This window comes from Hypanus sabinus, chromosome 11, assembly GCF_030144855.1.
Source record: "Hypanus sabinus isolate sHypSab1 chromosome 11, sHypSab1.hap1, whole genome shotgun sequence".
Taxonomy (NCBI): Eukaryota; Metazoa; Chordata; class Chondrichthyes; order Myliobatiformes; family Dasyatidae; genus Hypanus; species Hypanus sabinus.
The window spans coordinates 54,596,712-54,613,846 of record NC_082716.1 but is presented as its reverse complement, the minus strand read 5'-3'; the positions used below and the strand labels follow the sequence as shown (position 1 = coordinate 54,613,846).

The 17,135-nt window shown below is 41.4% G+C and overlaps 1 protein-coding gene across 1 annotated transcript in view; it reads right to left on the bottom strand.

The window, feature by feature from the left end:
- lrrc40 (leucine rich repeat containing 40) overlaps positions 1 to 17,135 on the bottom strand; it is an 82,551-nt gene that overhangs the window by 56,161 nt on the left and 9,255 nt on the right. The window contains exons 4-5 of the mRNA XM_059984355.1: positions 9,733 to 9,862; positions 5,835 to 5,958 (exon numbers count right to left, since the gene is read on the bottom strand). Coding sequence (XP_059840338.1) covers positions 5,835 to 5,958; positions 9,733 to 9,862 — 254 coding nt within the window. The remainder of the gene's footprint in view (positions 1 to 5,834; positions 5,959 to 9,732; positions 9,863 to 17,135) is intronic.

Here is a 17,135-nt window from a genome sequence, read left to right as displayed (position 1 = left end):
AGGACAACATCGCCTGACTATGCAGGTGATGCCTCCCTCCCAGATGCATTGAATAACTTCTACGCCTGGTTTGAGGCAGAAAATGACATGGCAACGAGGAAGTCCACCCCCCCTACAAATGACCAGGTGCTGTGTCTCACCATGGCCGACATGAGAAGAACCCCGTGCAGGGTCAACCCACGGAAGGCTGCTGGACCAGACAACATCCCTGGTAGAGTGCTCAGAGGATGTACAGACCAGCTAGCAGATGTTTTAACTGACATCTTCAACATCTCCCTGAGCAGCGCCACCGTTCCAACATGCTTCAAGGCCGCCACCATCGTCCCCGTGCCAAAGAAGTTTTCAGTGTCCTGCCTCAATGACTACCATCCCATTGCACTTACATCCATCATCATGAAGTGTTTCGAGACGCTCGTCATGAGGCACATCAAGACCTTGCTGCCCCCCTCACTGGACCCCCTGCAGTTTGTGTACCGTCCCAACTGTTCAACAGCTGACACCATTGCCATCACTCTCCACCTGGCCCTAACCCACCTGGACAAAAAAGACACGTATGTTTGAATGCTGTTAATAGACTTTAGTTCAGCATTCAACACAATCATCCCTCAGAAACTGATTGGAAAGCTGAGCCTACTGGGCCTGAACACCTCCCTCTGCAACTGGATCCTAGACTTCCTGACTGGGAGACCTCAGTCAGTCCGGATCGGGAACAGCATCTCCAACACCATCACACTGAGCACGGGGGCTCCCCAGGGCTGCATGCTCAGTCCACTGCTGTTCACTCTGCTGACCCACGACTGTGCAGCAACACACAACTCGAACCATATCATCAAGTTCGCCGATGACACGACCATGGTGGCTCTCGTCAGCAAGAACGACGAGTCAGCTTACAGAGAGGAGGTGCAGCGGCTAATGTACTGGTGCAGAGCCAACAACCTGTCTCTGAATGTGAACGAAACAAAAGAGATGGTTGTTGACTTCAGGAGGGCACAGAGCGACCACTCCCTGCTGAACATCGATGGCTCCTCAGTAGAGATCGTTAAGAGCACCAAATTTCTTAGTGTTCACCTGGCAGAGAATCTCACCTGGCCCCTCAACACCAGCTCCATAGCAAAGAAAGCCCAGCAGTATCTCTACTTTCTGCGAAAGCTGAGGAAAGTCTATCTTCCACCCCCCATCCTCATCACATTCTACAGGGGTTGTATTGAGAGCATCCTGGGCAGCTGCATCACTGCCTGGTTCGGAAATTGCACCATCTCAGATCGCAAGACCCAGCAGCGGATAGTGAGGTCAGCTGAGAAGATCATTGTAGTCTCTCTTCCCACCATCAGGGACATCTACACTACACGCTGCATCCGCAAAGGAAACAGCATTATGAAGAACCCCATGCACCCCTCATACAATCACTTCTCCCTCTTGCTATCTAGGAAAAGGCTCCGAAGCATTCGGGCTCTCACGACCAGACTATATGACAGTTTCTTCCCCCAAGCTATCAGACTCCTCAATACCCGAAGCCTGGACTGACACCTTGCCTTATTGTCCTGTTTATTATTTATTGTAATGCCTGCACTGTTTTTGTGCACTTTATGTAGTCCTGTGTAGGTCTGTAGTCTAGAGTAGCTTTCTCTGTGTTGTTATATTTTTTTTACGTAGTTCAATCTAGTTTTTTGTACTGTGTCATGTAACATCATGGTCCTGAAAAACGTTGTCTCATTTTTACTATGTACTGTACCAGCAGTTATGGTCGAAATGACAATAAAAGTGACTTGACTTGACTTGAACTTTTCGTTCAGAGGTAGGTTTGTAGATGGAATGAGCTGCCAGAGAAAGTGGTTGAGGCAGGAAGGACAACTGGACAGGTTGATAGAAAAGTTTTATAGGTATATGGGCCAAAACTAGGCAAATGGGTCTAGCTCAGATGGCATTTTTGGTTGGCATGCACCAGATGGGCTCAAGAGCCTGATTCCATGCTAAATGACTCTATGATTCTTCAACACCTTTCAGAGAACCCAAGGTCCCTCTGTTCAATGTTCCTTAGTGTCCTATTTACTGTATATACTCTATCCTTATTTGACTTCCAAATATGAATAACCTCATATTTGTTTGAATTAAATTGCATCTAACTATCCACCTGTCAACATCTTGCCGTGCTCTTAGACAATCTTCCTTGCCACCCACAACATTACCAGCAGCTACGTGTATTAATCATTCTTCCTACATTCACATCTAAGTCATTAATATACAAGTCCTTGCACTGATCATTAGAATACACCACTGGACATGGACTTCTAATCAGAGAGCTATTCTTCCACCTTCCTGTTGAAATTCCTCAGATGCCCCAGTTTCCTGCTCCATCCCATTGGTTCATTAGCTCCTGGAAATTACTCCTAGTACCAATGGACGGTAGAAGAATCTGGGTGGAGTTGATGAGCATTAGAGAGGAAATAGGATGCAAGGAAGTAAGAAGAGTGGGATTGATGAGATCACACTGAAAGCTGGCATAAATTCAATGGGCTGAATGGACTATTGCAGGAACACAAGAAAATATGTGGAAATGTGAAAATTTGAAGCTCTAAAGGACTATAGCATGTATCTATGAAAAAGCAGAAAGAATATTTCCTTCTTTCTTTAGTGTGGAACCCATCTCAGAAATTGTCGCTAAAATTTACCAAGGGAGAAATGTATTTATTTTAATTCCCTTTGAAAATCATTTAAGAATTACTGGTGTTCCACACAATTATTTATGTATTCTGCAGACCCTCATGAAGTTGGATACTTAACTTGCTACCCCATTTCTCAACCACTAAACTCTGCTTCCATATCACCATAGCAACTTGCACCCACCACTCTCTGATAGGCTGAGCATGAATGGATGGACTACTCCAGAATTACTACCATTCATGGGGTGATAATAGAGCATGCTAGCAGTGATCAGAGGGGACTGAACAGAAAATTACATTCATTAGCAAGTTTGGAAAGCAAGCAGTCTGATAAGTCTGTGAAAGGGAATCTAGCATTACTTTGCTCTGTTAAAAGATAAAGAGGTGGAGATATGGAGGGATTAAAAAAGGAGACAGAAAATCAGAGTGAGGGAGGGACAAAATAGGGAATGACCAAGCTCTACAGACAAGGAGTTGATTCACTGATATAAGGTGTCCTCAGTTTGATTCATCACCCGCTTATGGTCACGAGCATTTTTACCTCTACTTTTAGAATGAGAATCAGATTTAGTATCACTGGCATAGGTTATGAAATTTGTTGTTATGTGACAGCAGTACATTGCGATACACAGTAATAAAAACAAAATTACAGGAAGTATACATTTGTTTAAAAAGTTAAACAAGTAGTGCAAAAAGTAAGGAGATAGCAGATATTTGTAGTAAGCACAAGGTTGTGATTGTGGGAGATTTTAATTTTCCCACACATAGACTGGGAAGGTCGGTCTGTAAAAGGGCTAGATGGTTTGGAGTTTGTAAAATGTGTGTAGGATAGTTTTTTGCAGCAATACATAGAGGTACCGACTAGAGAAGGGGTAGTGTTGGATCTCCTGTTAGGGAATGAGATAGGTCAGGTGAGCACTTCGGGTCCAGTGATCACAATACCATTAGTTTCAATATAATTATGGAAAAGGATAAGACTGGACCCAGGGTTGAGATTTTTGATTGGGGAAAGGCTAACTTTGAGGAAATGCAAAAGGACTTAGAAGGAGTGGATTGGGACAATTTGTTTTATGGGAAGGATATAATAGAGAAATGGAGAAAAGGTGAAATTTTGAGGGTACGGAATCTTTATGTTCCTGTTAGGTTGAAAGGAAAGGTTAAAAGTTTGAGAGCGCCATGGTTTTCAAGGGATATTGGAAACTTGGTTCGGAAAAAGAGGGAGATCTATAACAAATATAGGCAACATGGAGTAAATGAGGTGCTCGAGGAATATAAAAAATGTAAAAAGAACCTTAAGAAAGAAATTAGAAAAGCTATAAGATATGAGGTCCGAAGGGTTTCTACAGTTATATTAATAGCAAAAGGATAGTGAGGGATAAAATTAGTCCCTTAGAGAATCAGAGTGGACAGCTATGTGTGGAGCTGAAAGAGATGGGGGAGATTTTGAACAATTTCAAAATTTGAACAAGTTAGGAAGGTTCAATCGTTAGGTATTAATACTGAAGTAGTAAAATGGATTCAACAGTGGCTATTGGGAGATGCCAGAGAGTAGTGGTGGATAACTGTTTGTCAGGTTAGAGGCCGGTGACTAGTGGTGTGCCTCAGGGATCTGTATTGGGTCCAATGTTGTTTGTCATATACATTAATGATCTGGATGATGGGGTGGTAAATTTGGATTAGTAAGCATGTAGATGATGCTAAGGTAGGTGGCGTTGTGGATAATGAAGTAGGTTTTCAAAGCTTGCAGAGAGATTTAGGCCATTTAGAAGAGTGGGCTGAATGATGGCAGATGGAGTTTAATGCTGATAAGTGTGAGGTGCTACATTTTGGTAGAAATAATCCAAATAGGACATACATCGTAAATGGTATGGCATTGAAGAATGCAGTAAAACAGAGTGATCTAGGAATAATGGTGCATTGTTCCCTGAAGGTGGAATCTCTGTGGATTGGGTGGTGAAGAAAGCTTTTGGTATGCTGGCCTTTATAAATCAGAGCATTGAGTATAAGAGTTGGGATGTAATGTTAAAATTGTACAAGGCACTGGTAAGGCTGAATTTGGAGTATTGTGTACAGTTCTGGTCACCAAATTATAGAAAAGATATCAACAAAATAGAGAGAGTACAGAGAAGATTTGCTAGAATGTTACCTGGGTTTCAGCACCTAAGTTACAGGGAAAGGCTGAACAAGTTAGGTCTTTATTCTTTGGAGTGTAGTAGGTTGAGGGGGGACTTGATAGAGATATTTAAAATAATGAGGGGGATAGATCAAGTTGACGTGGATAGGCTTTTTCTATTGAGAGTAGGGGAGATTCAAACAAGAGGAGATGATTTGAGAGTTAGAGGGCAAAAGTTTAAGGGTAACACGAGGGGGAATTTCTTTACTCAGACAGTGATAGCTGTGTGGAACGAGCTTCCAGTAGAAGTGGTAGAGGCAGGTTCGATATTGTCATTTAAAGCAAAATTGGATAGGTATATGGACAGGAAAGGAATGGAGGGTTATGGGCTGAGTGCGGGTCAGTGGGACTAGGTGAGTGTAAGCATCGGCACGGACTAGAAGAGCCGAGATGACCTGTTTCCGTGCTGTAATTGTTAAATGGTTATATATGGTTATAAAAAGAGAAAAAAAAAGTAGTAAGATAATGTTCATGGGTTCCATGACTTATCAGAAATCTAATGACAGAGGGGAAGAAGCAGTTCCAGAATCGTTGAGTGCGTGCCTTCAGACTCCTGTACCTCCTCCCTGAGAAGAGGGAATATTCAGGGTCTTTCTGCAGCTTATTTTGATCCTGAGCATTGCTCTACCCCCAGACCAGACAGGAATGCAGCAGTTAGAATGCTCTCCATGGTACATCTATAGAAATTCACTCCCTTTCAAGGCAATGTGTTTGCACAGTTCACTGCAAGAGGTATACCATTACTGGTGACAACTGCATTAAAGCCACAATTACAACAGAATTATTTTGGAATTAATACTGAAAATTTTAAGATATTCTGTTGTAAGGATTTAAGAAAATTGTCACAGAATTTGCGATGTTAATGTGCTATTAATATTACTATTATGTATATTTATGTTTGCTAGCACATACCACAATATCAAAACATTAAAATGTAGCTTTTCTATGGAGACTTAATGTAGGAAATTATATTTTTATATTGATCTTATTTTCCAACTTACTTCTCATTTTGCTGATGTCTGGCGGTATGCTCTTCACCTTGTTAGAAGCCAGATTAAATCGCAGTAGACCTGCCAGCTCACCAAGCGCACTTGGAATTGTGGAAAGTCGATTATTAGATATATCCTGTTAAGATAGATTGTTTAATCAGTGCTCCAGTAACCAGCAAACAGCAGACTTCCAAATAACATTCTGAGGATGAGAGGAGAAAATTCTTAAAGCTAATTTGTACAAAAATCCAAATAATGTGCAAGCATCTTTTCTGTAATTTCAGAGACTGTAATAATTTACTTATTGTTTTTAAAACTGCTTACTCATTTGATATCCACATACTGACAGCTTTAAATAGTTTTATAATAGGTCTTTTATTATGTGCAAGCTAGCAATATAAACAACTATAAGCAAAAATTGACACAAGAGAGAGTGAGAGATACCACTGAAAATACCAAAAGGAGATGAAGATATCTTTAGATCCAAGTGCTTATAGTTTTACTTAATAGTAGTTTGGCCTAGAAACACCCAGGGAAAAAGAGTACTGAGGGAGACTTCACTTGGTAAAAATATCTGGAGTTCATTCACCTTATCTAAATTCTATTTACACAAAAAACCGTAACACAGGAAACAAGGGCAAAAAAACCCGCTTCATTATTTTGACAATGGAAAGTACAAGCACACATGGGATTGCTCTCTACTAACAAAGTAACAACACAAAATGACTACTTCATCTGAATGTGACACTGTATGCTGCACAATATATTGCTTGAAGCACAGTTCAAGTTAAGCAACCAAATTGTCAGCACCTTTCAAACGAGAAAATAGAGCTATTAAATATTAAAAAATGCAGTGAATACTCAAGCATACGAACTGTTGTTTGGTGAAAACAGCTTGCAGATGGAAAGGGTGCTAATTTCAAGACAAACAATGAGTCTATGGCAGCAAGGTAAACCATGCCGCCTCTTGTCAGAAGACAATAGCTTATAAAATTATGTGCACCCCATAGAAAGCATCCTTATGCAAACCAAATGTTGTTTCAGTCCTGGAAGCACCTCTCTAGTGCTGAACATTGTTACTGAATCACTGTTACACCTGTTCAGTATGTGAAAGCTAACAGTTCAGAAAGGTATTGGGTGTTACAGAAGCACAGTAAGAGAGCAGGCAGAGGTGTGTGGCAGCAACAGATGCCTAAAGGACAGAAATCATGTGTCAGTGATTACTGCTGTAATTGATGGCCGGTGGGTGGATATGGTTTACCATTCCTGTCATTGTCTTTGTTATGATCAATTCCAAAAGATGTTCCATTGATATCTTTAGACCTAGAGATGTTGTCCAGAAGTCAAGAATGAGGCACAAATCTTATGGTTTCACAGTTGCAGGGAAAATATGCAAACTTCACCCAAAGTGCACTGGAACTCAAGACTGAACTCAGATCACTGCACCTACACGGTACCAGTTCCACTTGCTGCACTACCCTGCTGCCAGAGTACATGCACATTGCTCTTCTTTGGCAGCTTAAACTAACCTATAGAGATGAACTTGCTGCAGAAGTTGTCAGAAAACTGACAAAGAGAATCTTATTGAAAAATGAACATGATGAAGACAAGAAAAAAGACAGATGTCAAAATCGCAACACATGTATCTCTCACTTGGAATACTCCTGTGAATTTACAAAAATAATCAGAATAAGATTTATTGTCACTGACATTAGCTGTGAAATTTAACATATGAGAGATTTTGCAAATGCTGGAAATCCAGAGCAACACACTCAAAATACTGGATGAACTTCAGGTCAGGCAGTGTGTGGAGAGGACCTTGATCTTGTTTTGTGGCAGCAAAATACTACAAGTCACAGTAAAAATAAATAAATCTATAGTTCAAAATAGGAATAGTGAGTTAATGTTAATGAACTGTTCAGAAATCTGGTGGCAGGGAAGCTGTGCTGAAATGTTGAATGTAGGTCTTCAGGCTCCCGTACATCCTCCCTGATGGTAGTAATAGAAGAGGGGATGCCCCAGATGGTGAGGGACCTTTCTTGAGGTGCCATTTGAAGCTGTCCTCAATGCCAAGGAGGCTTGTAACCACAATGGAGCAGTGATACAACCAGTCAGCATACTTGCCATGTACCATCTATAGAAATTTGCTGAACTTTTTGGTGACATACCAAACATTCTCAAACTCCTAATGAAGTGTAGGCACTGGTGCATCATCTTCATAATTAATTCAATATATTGGGCCCGTGATAGATCTTCTAAGATGGTGAAATCTCCAAGGAAGTTGAGGTTGCTCACCCTTTCCAATGCTGAGGACTGGTGTGTATTCTCCCAACTTCCCCTCCTGAAGTCCACAATCAATTCCTTGGTCTTACTCATGCTGAGTGCAAGATTGTTGCTGCAACACCACTCAACCAACCGACATGCCTCACTCCTGTACACCTCCTCATCCAGCAGCGTCAACAGCGAATATAACAGTATAGATGGCTGCAGTTGTGCCTAGCCACACAATCATGAGCATAGGGAGAGAAGAGCAGTGGACTATGCAGTTGTAGAGGGAGGCACAGACATCCTGGGTTTGAAATTTGGTGATTCATAATGAGGGGGTGATAGTGGTGAATTCAGAGGTATAATCAATAAATTGCAACCTCATTAAAAGCTAATAATTCTCTGAAAGGTGATAGGAAAACACTTCCTTGAACTGCTGCAGTGTGTCTGAAGAAGGTCCTTCTTTTAGATAAGGAGATCCAGTACTTAAACAATGATACATTTCCGATTTAAGGAGTGTGTCACCATAAAAGGAACCAATGTCGGTTGCCCACTTCCTTGCTCGTGGTAGAGGTCATACATTTGTGGATGGTACATGCTGCAGTCACAATGGCAGGTGGTGCAGAGTATGGTAAGATGATGATTGAAATGCAAATGAAGTGGGCAGCTTTCCTTGAATGGTGTTGCATTTCTTCAATTTCATTGGAGATGCATTTAACTGGATTCTAGCAGGTGGACATTATTCCTTCACATTCCTTGTGAACAGTTGAAAGGTTTTTGTACGTTAGGAGGCAAGGTAGCAAGCCTCTAACCTGCTTTTGCAGCCACAGTATTATTATGGCAGGCACAATTAAATTTCTGGTGAAAAATTACACTAAGAATGTTGCTGATAGGAACTATGACGATGCTGATACTACAGAACGTCAAGAGATCACTGTAAAGACTCATTAGATAAACTTGTGTGGTGCATATGTACTTGCCGCATGGTCACTGGCGAATCAGCTAAAGATGGTTTTGCCTAAGACATTGACCTAAAGAAGTTTTGCAGCAATATCCCAGGGTTTCAGTGACTGCCTTCCAACAAACAACTGTACAAAGTAGGACTCTAACCACTAAGATGTTCCCCTCTTCATTGCTCATTGACATTATCATCACCAAGACTTCTTGATGCTACTCACTGTTGAAGGTTGCCTCAACGTCAAAGGCAGTCACCATTTATTTTATACATGGATTTTAGGACTTTTTTCCATGTTTGGACCAAGGCTCTGAACACAAAATGCCAGAAAGCAGGTAATGGGTTAGCAAGTTTAAAAAAAAGAGGTTCTAGAAACATAAAACAGAAAGCTGCTGGAGTCACTGAGTAGGTCTAAGAGCAACTGTGAGAGAAATATAAATACTGCTAGATAATATGACAGATGACATCTTCCAATGCAATGCTAATGATTGAGAGTAATAATTTTGAGTGGTAAGGAACTTGTCCTGCTTTTCCGGATCAACACAGATAAAAAGGACAATGTAATGTAAAATGTACATTAAGGGCAGAGGAAGTTTAAAAAGTTATTCGTTAATATTTATCGTTTTGTCAAAATGCAACCTGTGGCTGTTTGAGATATTCTAAGCAACTTTTATAATAATTTCAACATACCAGGTCTTCCAAATGAACAAGGTGATCTATACCATCTGGTATCCTTTCCAATTCGTTATTTTGTAGTTGCAGATTTTTCAAAGTCCTTAAATTCCAAAGTTCATCGGGCAGTTCTGTTAGTTTATTGTGGCTAAGAATAGAAAGACAGTAAAAGTTTATGTATCGATCTGTTTACATATTTTCTATGACAACACACCTACATGTACTGTGTGGTTTATAATAAAATTTTAAAATTATGGCACTTGTGAAAAAGCAATTCCCATGTCTTCCATTGTCTTGAAATAATAAGGTATTCAGAGTGAGCCTGTGAGATTAAATTTAAAAACTATTTCATATGTAGAACTTTAAAAGTGTTTGTTTCATTCTAAGTTATTACTTCATATATATTTTCAGTCAACATTCTGTAGTACACAACCACAAATATAAAATATGAATAATATGGCACTTTTAGGGCTCTAGTGATATTGGATTGACAGATATAGCAGATTATTTAATGTGACTTATTAATACACCAACACACTTTTATTTCACATTTTTCAGATGTTACGCACCACTACATTAAGTTGATTTTAAATGGAACATGGGAACAGAGCACAAGAAGTTTAAAAGTAGCATGGGAGCAATGCAGAAGTTGATACATTCTTGACTGGTCAAGGCATGAAGGGTACCAGGGAGAAGGCAGGAAATTGGGGCTGAGAGGAAAATTGAATATGGCATAATGAAATGGCAGAGTGGATGTGATGGGTCAATAGGCCTTTGCTATACTACAAATAACTGTAAACATGAACAATGCTTTAACTGTCAATAATCATTCAAAATTGGTACATAAATGGTATAAATAACATATTTGTTAGTGCCTTGCAAATTTAGAGTTGCTTTTAGGATCTAATCCTGCCAGTTGATTTGGATGCCTCTAAAATTACCTGACTCCACCCCTTCAAGTGTAAACTACAAACTTCAAAGCGGATGAGCTTAGAGTGTGGACCAGCACTTGGAGCCATGATGTTGTGGCTATTACAGAGATCTGGATGGCTCATGGGGAGGAATGGCTACTTAGAGTGCCAGGCTTTAGATGTTTCAGAAAGGACAGGGAGAGAGGCAAAAGAGGTGGGGGGGGGGGGTGGCACTGCTGATCAGAGATAGCATCATGGCTGCAGAAAAAGAGGAAGTCATGGAGGGATTGTCTACAGAGTCTCTGTGGGTGGAAGCTAGAAATAGGAAGGGGTCAATAACTCTACTAGGTTTTTTTTATATAGACCACCCAATAGTAACATTGAGGCACAGAATGGGAGACAGATTCTGGAACGATGCAATAATAATAGGGTTGTCTTGATGGGAGATTTTAATTTCCCCAGTATTGATTGCCACCTCCCTACAGCAAGAGGTTTAGATGAGGTGGAGTTGTTTTTTTTTAAGGTGTGTTCAGGCAGGTTTCCTGATACAGTATGTGGATAAGCCTACAAGAGGAGAGGCTGTACTTGATCTGGTATTGGGAAATGAACCTGGTCAGGTGTCAGGGTCTCTCAGCATTTTAGAGATAGTGATCACAATTCTATCTCCTTTACCACAGCATTGGAGAGTGATAGGAAAAGACCAGTTAGGAAAGTGTTTAATTGGAGCAAAGGGAAATATGAGGCTATCAGGCAGGAACTTGGAAGCATAACATGAGAGCAGATATTCTCAGGGAAATGTATGGCAGAAATGTGGCAAATGTTCAGGGGATATTTGCATGGTGTTCTGCATTGGTACATTCCAATGAGACAGAGAAAGGATGGTAGGATAGAAGAACCATGGTGTACAAAGGCAATTGAAAATTTAGTCAAGAAGAAAATCTTACGAAAGGTTCAAAAAACTAGGTAATGATCAAGACCTGGAAAGTTATAAGGCTAGCAGAAAGGAGTTTAAGAATGAAATTAGGAGAGCCAGAAGGAGCTATGAGATGGCCTTGCCAAGCAGAATTAAGAAAAACCCCAAGGCTTTCTACAAGTACTTGAATAGCAAGAGGATAAGACACGAGAGAATAGGACCAATCAAGTGTGACAGTGAAAAAGTGCGTATGGAACCGGAGGAGGTGGCAGAGGTACTTAATGAGTACTTTGCTTCAGTGTTCATTGTGAAAAACAACCTTCGTGATTGTAGGAATGACTTACAGTGGACTGAAAAGCTTGAGCATATAGACATTAAGAAAGAGGATGTGCTGGATCATTTGAAAAGCATCAAGTTGCATAAGTCACCAGGACCAGACGAGATGTACCCCAGTCTACTGTGGGAAGCGAGGGAGAAGATTGCTGAGCCTCTGACAATGATCTTTGCATCACCAATGGGGATGAGAGGCGTTCCGGAGGATTGGAGGGTTGAAGATGTTGTTCCCTTATTCAAGAAGGGGAGTAGAGATAGCCCAGGAAATTACAGACCAGTGAGTCTTACTTCACTGGTTGGTAAGCTGATGGAGAAGATCCTGAGGGGCAGGATTTATGAACATTTGGAGAGGCATAATATGATTAGGAATAGTCAGCATAGCTTTGTCAAAGGCAGGTCATGCCTTATGAGCCTAATTGGATTTTTTGAGGATATGACTAAACACATTGATGAAGGTCGAACAGTAAATGTAGTGTATATGGATTTCAGCAAGGCATTTAACAAGGTACCCCATGCAAAGCTTACTAAGAAAGTAAGGAGGCATGGGATCCAAGGGGACATTGCTTTGTAGATCCAGAACTGGCTTGCCCAAAGAAGGCAAAGAATGGTTGTAGGTCATATTCTGCATGGAGGTCGGTGACCAGTGGGGTGCCTCAGGGATCTGTTCTGGGACCCCTTCGTGATTTTTATAAATGACCTTGATGAGGAAGTGGAGGGATGGGTTAGTAAATTTGCTGATGACACAAAGGTTAAGTGTGTTATGGATAGTGTGGAGGGCTGTCAGAGGTTACAGTGTGACATCGATAGGATGCAAAACTGGGCTGAGAAGTGGCAGATGGAGTTCAATCCAGGTAAGTGTGAGGTGGTCAATTTTGGTAGGTCAAGTATGATGGCAGAATTTATTATTAATGGTAAGATTCTTAGCAGTGTGGAGGATCAGAAGGATCTTTGGGTCCGAGTCCATAGGCCATTCAAAGCTGCTGCACAGGTTCACTGTGTGGTTAAGAAGGCATACAGTGTATTGGACTTCATCAACTGTGGGATTGAGTTCAAGAGCCAAGAGGTAATGTTACAGCTATACAGGACCCTGGTCAGACCCCACTTGGAGTACTGTGCTCAGTTCTGGTCACCTCACTACAGGAAGGATGTGGAAACTATAGAATGGATGCAGAGGAGATTTACAAGGATGTTGCCTAGATTGGGGAGCATGCCTTATGAGAATAGGTAAGTGAACTTGGCCTTTTCTCCTTGGAGCAATGGCAGATGAGAGGTGACCTGATGGAGGTGTATAAGATGATGAGAGGTATTGATCATGTTGATAGTCAGAGACGTTTTCCCAGGGTTGAAATGGCTAACATGAAAGGGCATAGTTTTAAGGTGCTTGGAAGTAGGTACAGAGGAGATGTCAGGGGTAAGTTTTTTTGACGCAGAGATAGGTGAGTGCGTGGAATGGGCTGCTGGCAATGGTGGTGGAGGCGGATACAATAAGGTCTTTTAAGAGACTTGGATAGGTGCATTAAGTAAATGTTCAGCACAGCATTGTGGGCCAAAGGGCCTGTATTGTGCTGTAGGTTTTCTATGTTTCTACTTCAAGGCTGAACTGTTCCAACAATATCATGTTGAACCCCCCATTCTCAAAGTTCTTCAAATTCATGGTCATTTAAAACCCTATTCCTGGTACTCTTAACACAGATTGTCCTGCTTAACTGATACCCAAGCTTATTGATCTCCAATGGGTCCTGATGAATCAACACAATTCCTTTAGTGTCTTATCATTTTTGTATTTAAAATACTATGGTCTGACCCTTCCTCTGCACTCTCCTCCCAGTTTAGCATACAGCGGCTAGCATAACGCTTTACAGCACCAGCAACCTGTGTTGAATTCACACCATTGTCTATAAGGAGTTTGTACATTTTCACCATGATTTTGTGGATTTCCTCCAGATTCCCACCGACATTCCAAAGACACATGGGTTAGTAAGTGTGGGCATGCTCTGCCGGCACCAGAAGAATGGTAACACTTGCTGGAAGCCCCCAGCACATCCTTGGACTGTGCTGGCACTGACACAAATGACACATTTCACTATACGTTTCAATGTATTTGTGACAAATAAAGCTAATGTTTAATCTTGCAAGTCTTCGAACATTCTCAGTGTTATTTGCTCCATCCCAGGTTGCTAGGCCTTCAGACACAAGGCCCTTACTCTGGAATTCTGTCTTTAATTCTCATGGTCTCTCTTCTGAGGCCTTCTATCCCACTTAGTTTACAAATATGGTTTAGTATCTTGCATAATACATACAAGATGTCAATGGCTTTGCAAATGGAAAGGAAAACTTTTTTAAAACAGGATTTAATGTAAAATAAAATAATTTAAAAAGATAAACTTTAGAATTTCACAACTATTAACACCTGATGACTTCAGCAATATTTGATGAACAATCTCATGAAAGTAATTTTGGCTTTCATCTTCAGAGGAACACATCATACATTTAACATCACCTTCCTGTAACCTTTCAATCTATAAATCAGGACTTATTCTAATTTATCCTTGTCGTCGATACCCCTTCTCCGTGGCAAATGAGAGTGCACACTAAGCTCAAAACTGGGCCTGAATAAGATGGTGCACACTATTAGTAGCAGTGGAAATGTATACCACCATAATTATGACCTCACGGCTAACATACTTCCCATAATTCCAGTTTAAGATAGTGCTCCCAAAGGCATGTAACAGCTCATTGGCAGTTCAAAAGCAAAGAAATTTGATTGAAAACATTACAAATAACTGTTTTTGAAGAAAATTGCGGTAAACTATCACCAGAAACACTGAAGAGGCGAGTGAAGGCAAAATGAACTTGAGAGATGTGCCCTGCTGGTACAATGCAAAATCAATGCACTTGGAGTTGGAACCGTGCTGGTTGGAGTGAACGATTCAGAGAAGGTAAAACAAGGCTGAAGAGCTCCAATACCCATTGAACTAACCTGGCTGCAAGGGTGAATCGCTCTAAACACCAAGTCAATTTGGAGAGATCACGACTAGCTTCTTTGGCAGTGAAATCTAGGACCGTCGCAGACTGCTGGGTGGCATGTTCTAGGCCCATTGTGATTCACCACTGAGGAGCCCAGGTCCTAATGCGAAGTACAATCCGCTGTTCAGACAATTTAAATGCTGGCCCAGGTAGACTGGAGGCTCCTCTCTCCACGGCACTATGATTGTGAAACTGTCCCCAGTGGCTGTGCTTTGTGTCTGCAAATTTTGCAGTGATTTGGCTTGCTAATACAATGAACTGAATACCAAGGCTTTGGGCAGCTGTGGGGACTTGGATCTAAGGATTCAATGTGGTTTGGAATGCTGTTGTTGTTGCTTATTTCTATTGTTTGCATGATGTCCTCTTTTCCCCCTCTTCCTCTGTGCACTGAGATGGTTGGAGGTTGGTCTGTATTTTTTTTTAAACTGAGTTCTTTCGGGTTTTTTGCTTTGCGGCAGCATGTAAGCAAACAAATTTCAAGGTTAAATAATTTATACATTATTTGATAATAAATGTACTTTGAATCTTTGATTTTGCCATTCAACCTGATCTAATGAGGTTTGCGGAAAAGCACGGCAGGAGCAGTGCCAGGCATACCCTAAAGTAAGGTACCAAGTTGAAATTCAAATTTATTGTCATTCAACATGTACACAGATACAGGCAATCCCTGGGTTACGTATGAGTTCCGTTCCTGAGTCCATCTTTAAGTCGGATTTGTATGTAAGTCAGAACAAATACATCCGGTATTATTTAGCGACAGTTAGTCAAATGTTTGTCTTAGTATATATTTTACCTTTCTGTGCATATAAAATACTTAAGAAATGTATGTATTCCAATAACTAAACCACTGTGTTGCTTAGTAATAATTGTAGCTTTCATCGGGTCAGGGCCTTTCACATGCTTCATTATTCTCACTTTATCCTTTAAAATTGCTCCGATCGTTGACTGACTATAGCCTAACGCTTTTCCAATGACTGATGGCATTTCAACTCTTTTCAAACACTTTATTATTTCCACTTTATTTTCAATCACGATCGCTTCCCGTCAACGGAACAGAAACACTGCGGGCAGCAGGTCCTGAACTCCGCCGGCTCCCGAGGTCCACTGAGTCCTAAGGACCACCGCACTGAATTCCCCAGGTTCAAAAGTCCACTGCACTGAGACAGGTTAAATGGGACAAGTGGGGGCTGTACTGGGTTTGGGTACTGTATTTAATCCTCCACAATATTCCGTGTGGGAATTTAAACTGGAGGCAGTGTTTTGTTTTATGAAGTCGAGTTGCGAGCTCACCATCAGCCCAGCATGGGAGCGGTCTATCACTAAATCAAACTCAGGAACCTCCGTTCTACAGCCCGGTGCTGATCTCACTGCGCCACCAGCCGACTGGAATGGGGGGGGGGGGGGGGCAGGGTCAGGGTGAATCTTACTAAGAAAAATTTAAGCCAAATAGTAGGAAGTTACACACTCAACAGTGTCAACGGCAACGACTTAAATTGGCAGATGGCGTTCTCCTTCCTTGGTTCGTAAGTACGAGTTGTCTGTAAGTCGGACGTTTGTAACTCGGGGACTACCTGTATATGAAAATTGTTCCTCTGGGGTTATGGTGCAGAACAAAGTACACACAGTACATGTAGTTATGATCCAGCACATACAATCACAAAATAAAATTAGCACAAGTCCCTGAGTGGCTTGGCCTGAGGACTGACAGCTTGACATAAAGTGCAAGGTGCTTGTTTAAGACAGACAATAATACAATAAGATACAGAAGCAGAATTAGGCCATTTTGGCCCAACGGGTCTGCTTCGCCTTTTCATCATTTTTCCCTCTCAGCCCCAATCTCACCACCCCCCCCCCCCCCCCCCCATATCCTTTCATGCCCTGACCAATCAGGAATCTATCAACCTCTGCCTTAAACATACATAAAGACTTGGCCTTCACAGCTGCCTATGGCAATGAATTCCACAGATTCACTACGCTCTGCCTAAAGAAGAGTACTGGCACTACCAAGCAGTTGTATAAATATTTGAAACAGCAGCAATAAAAGATGAAAAGTGACCAGAGCAGGATGAGAGCATGTCTGTGAGTTGGGGACCGGGAGCAGGGGGAAGCCAATCTTCCTTCATTCCACAAAACATCAAGAACTAAGGGAGCGCACATCTAGTGGTGTTGCTGCCTCACTTCCAGTGAACCTGACTGAGGGTCTCCTTCAAGTGCTCCAATTTCCTCTCACGTTCCAA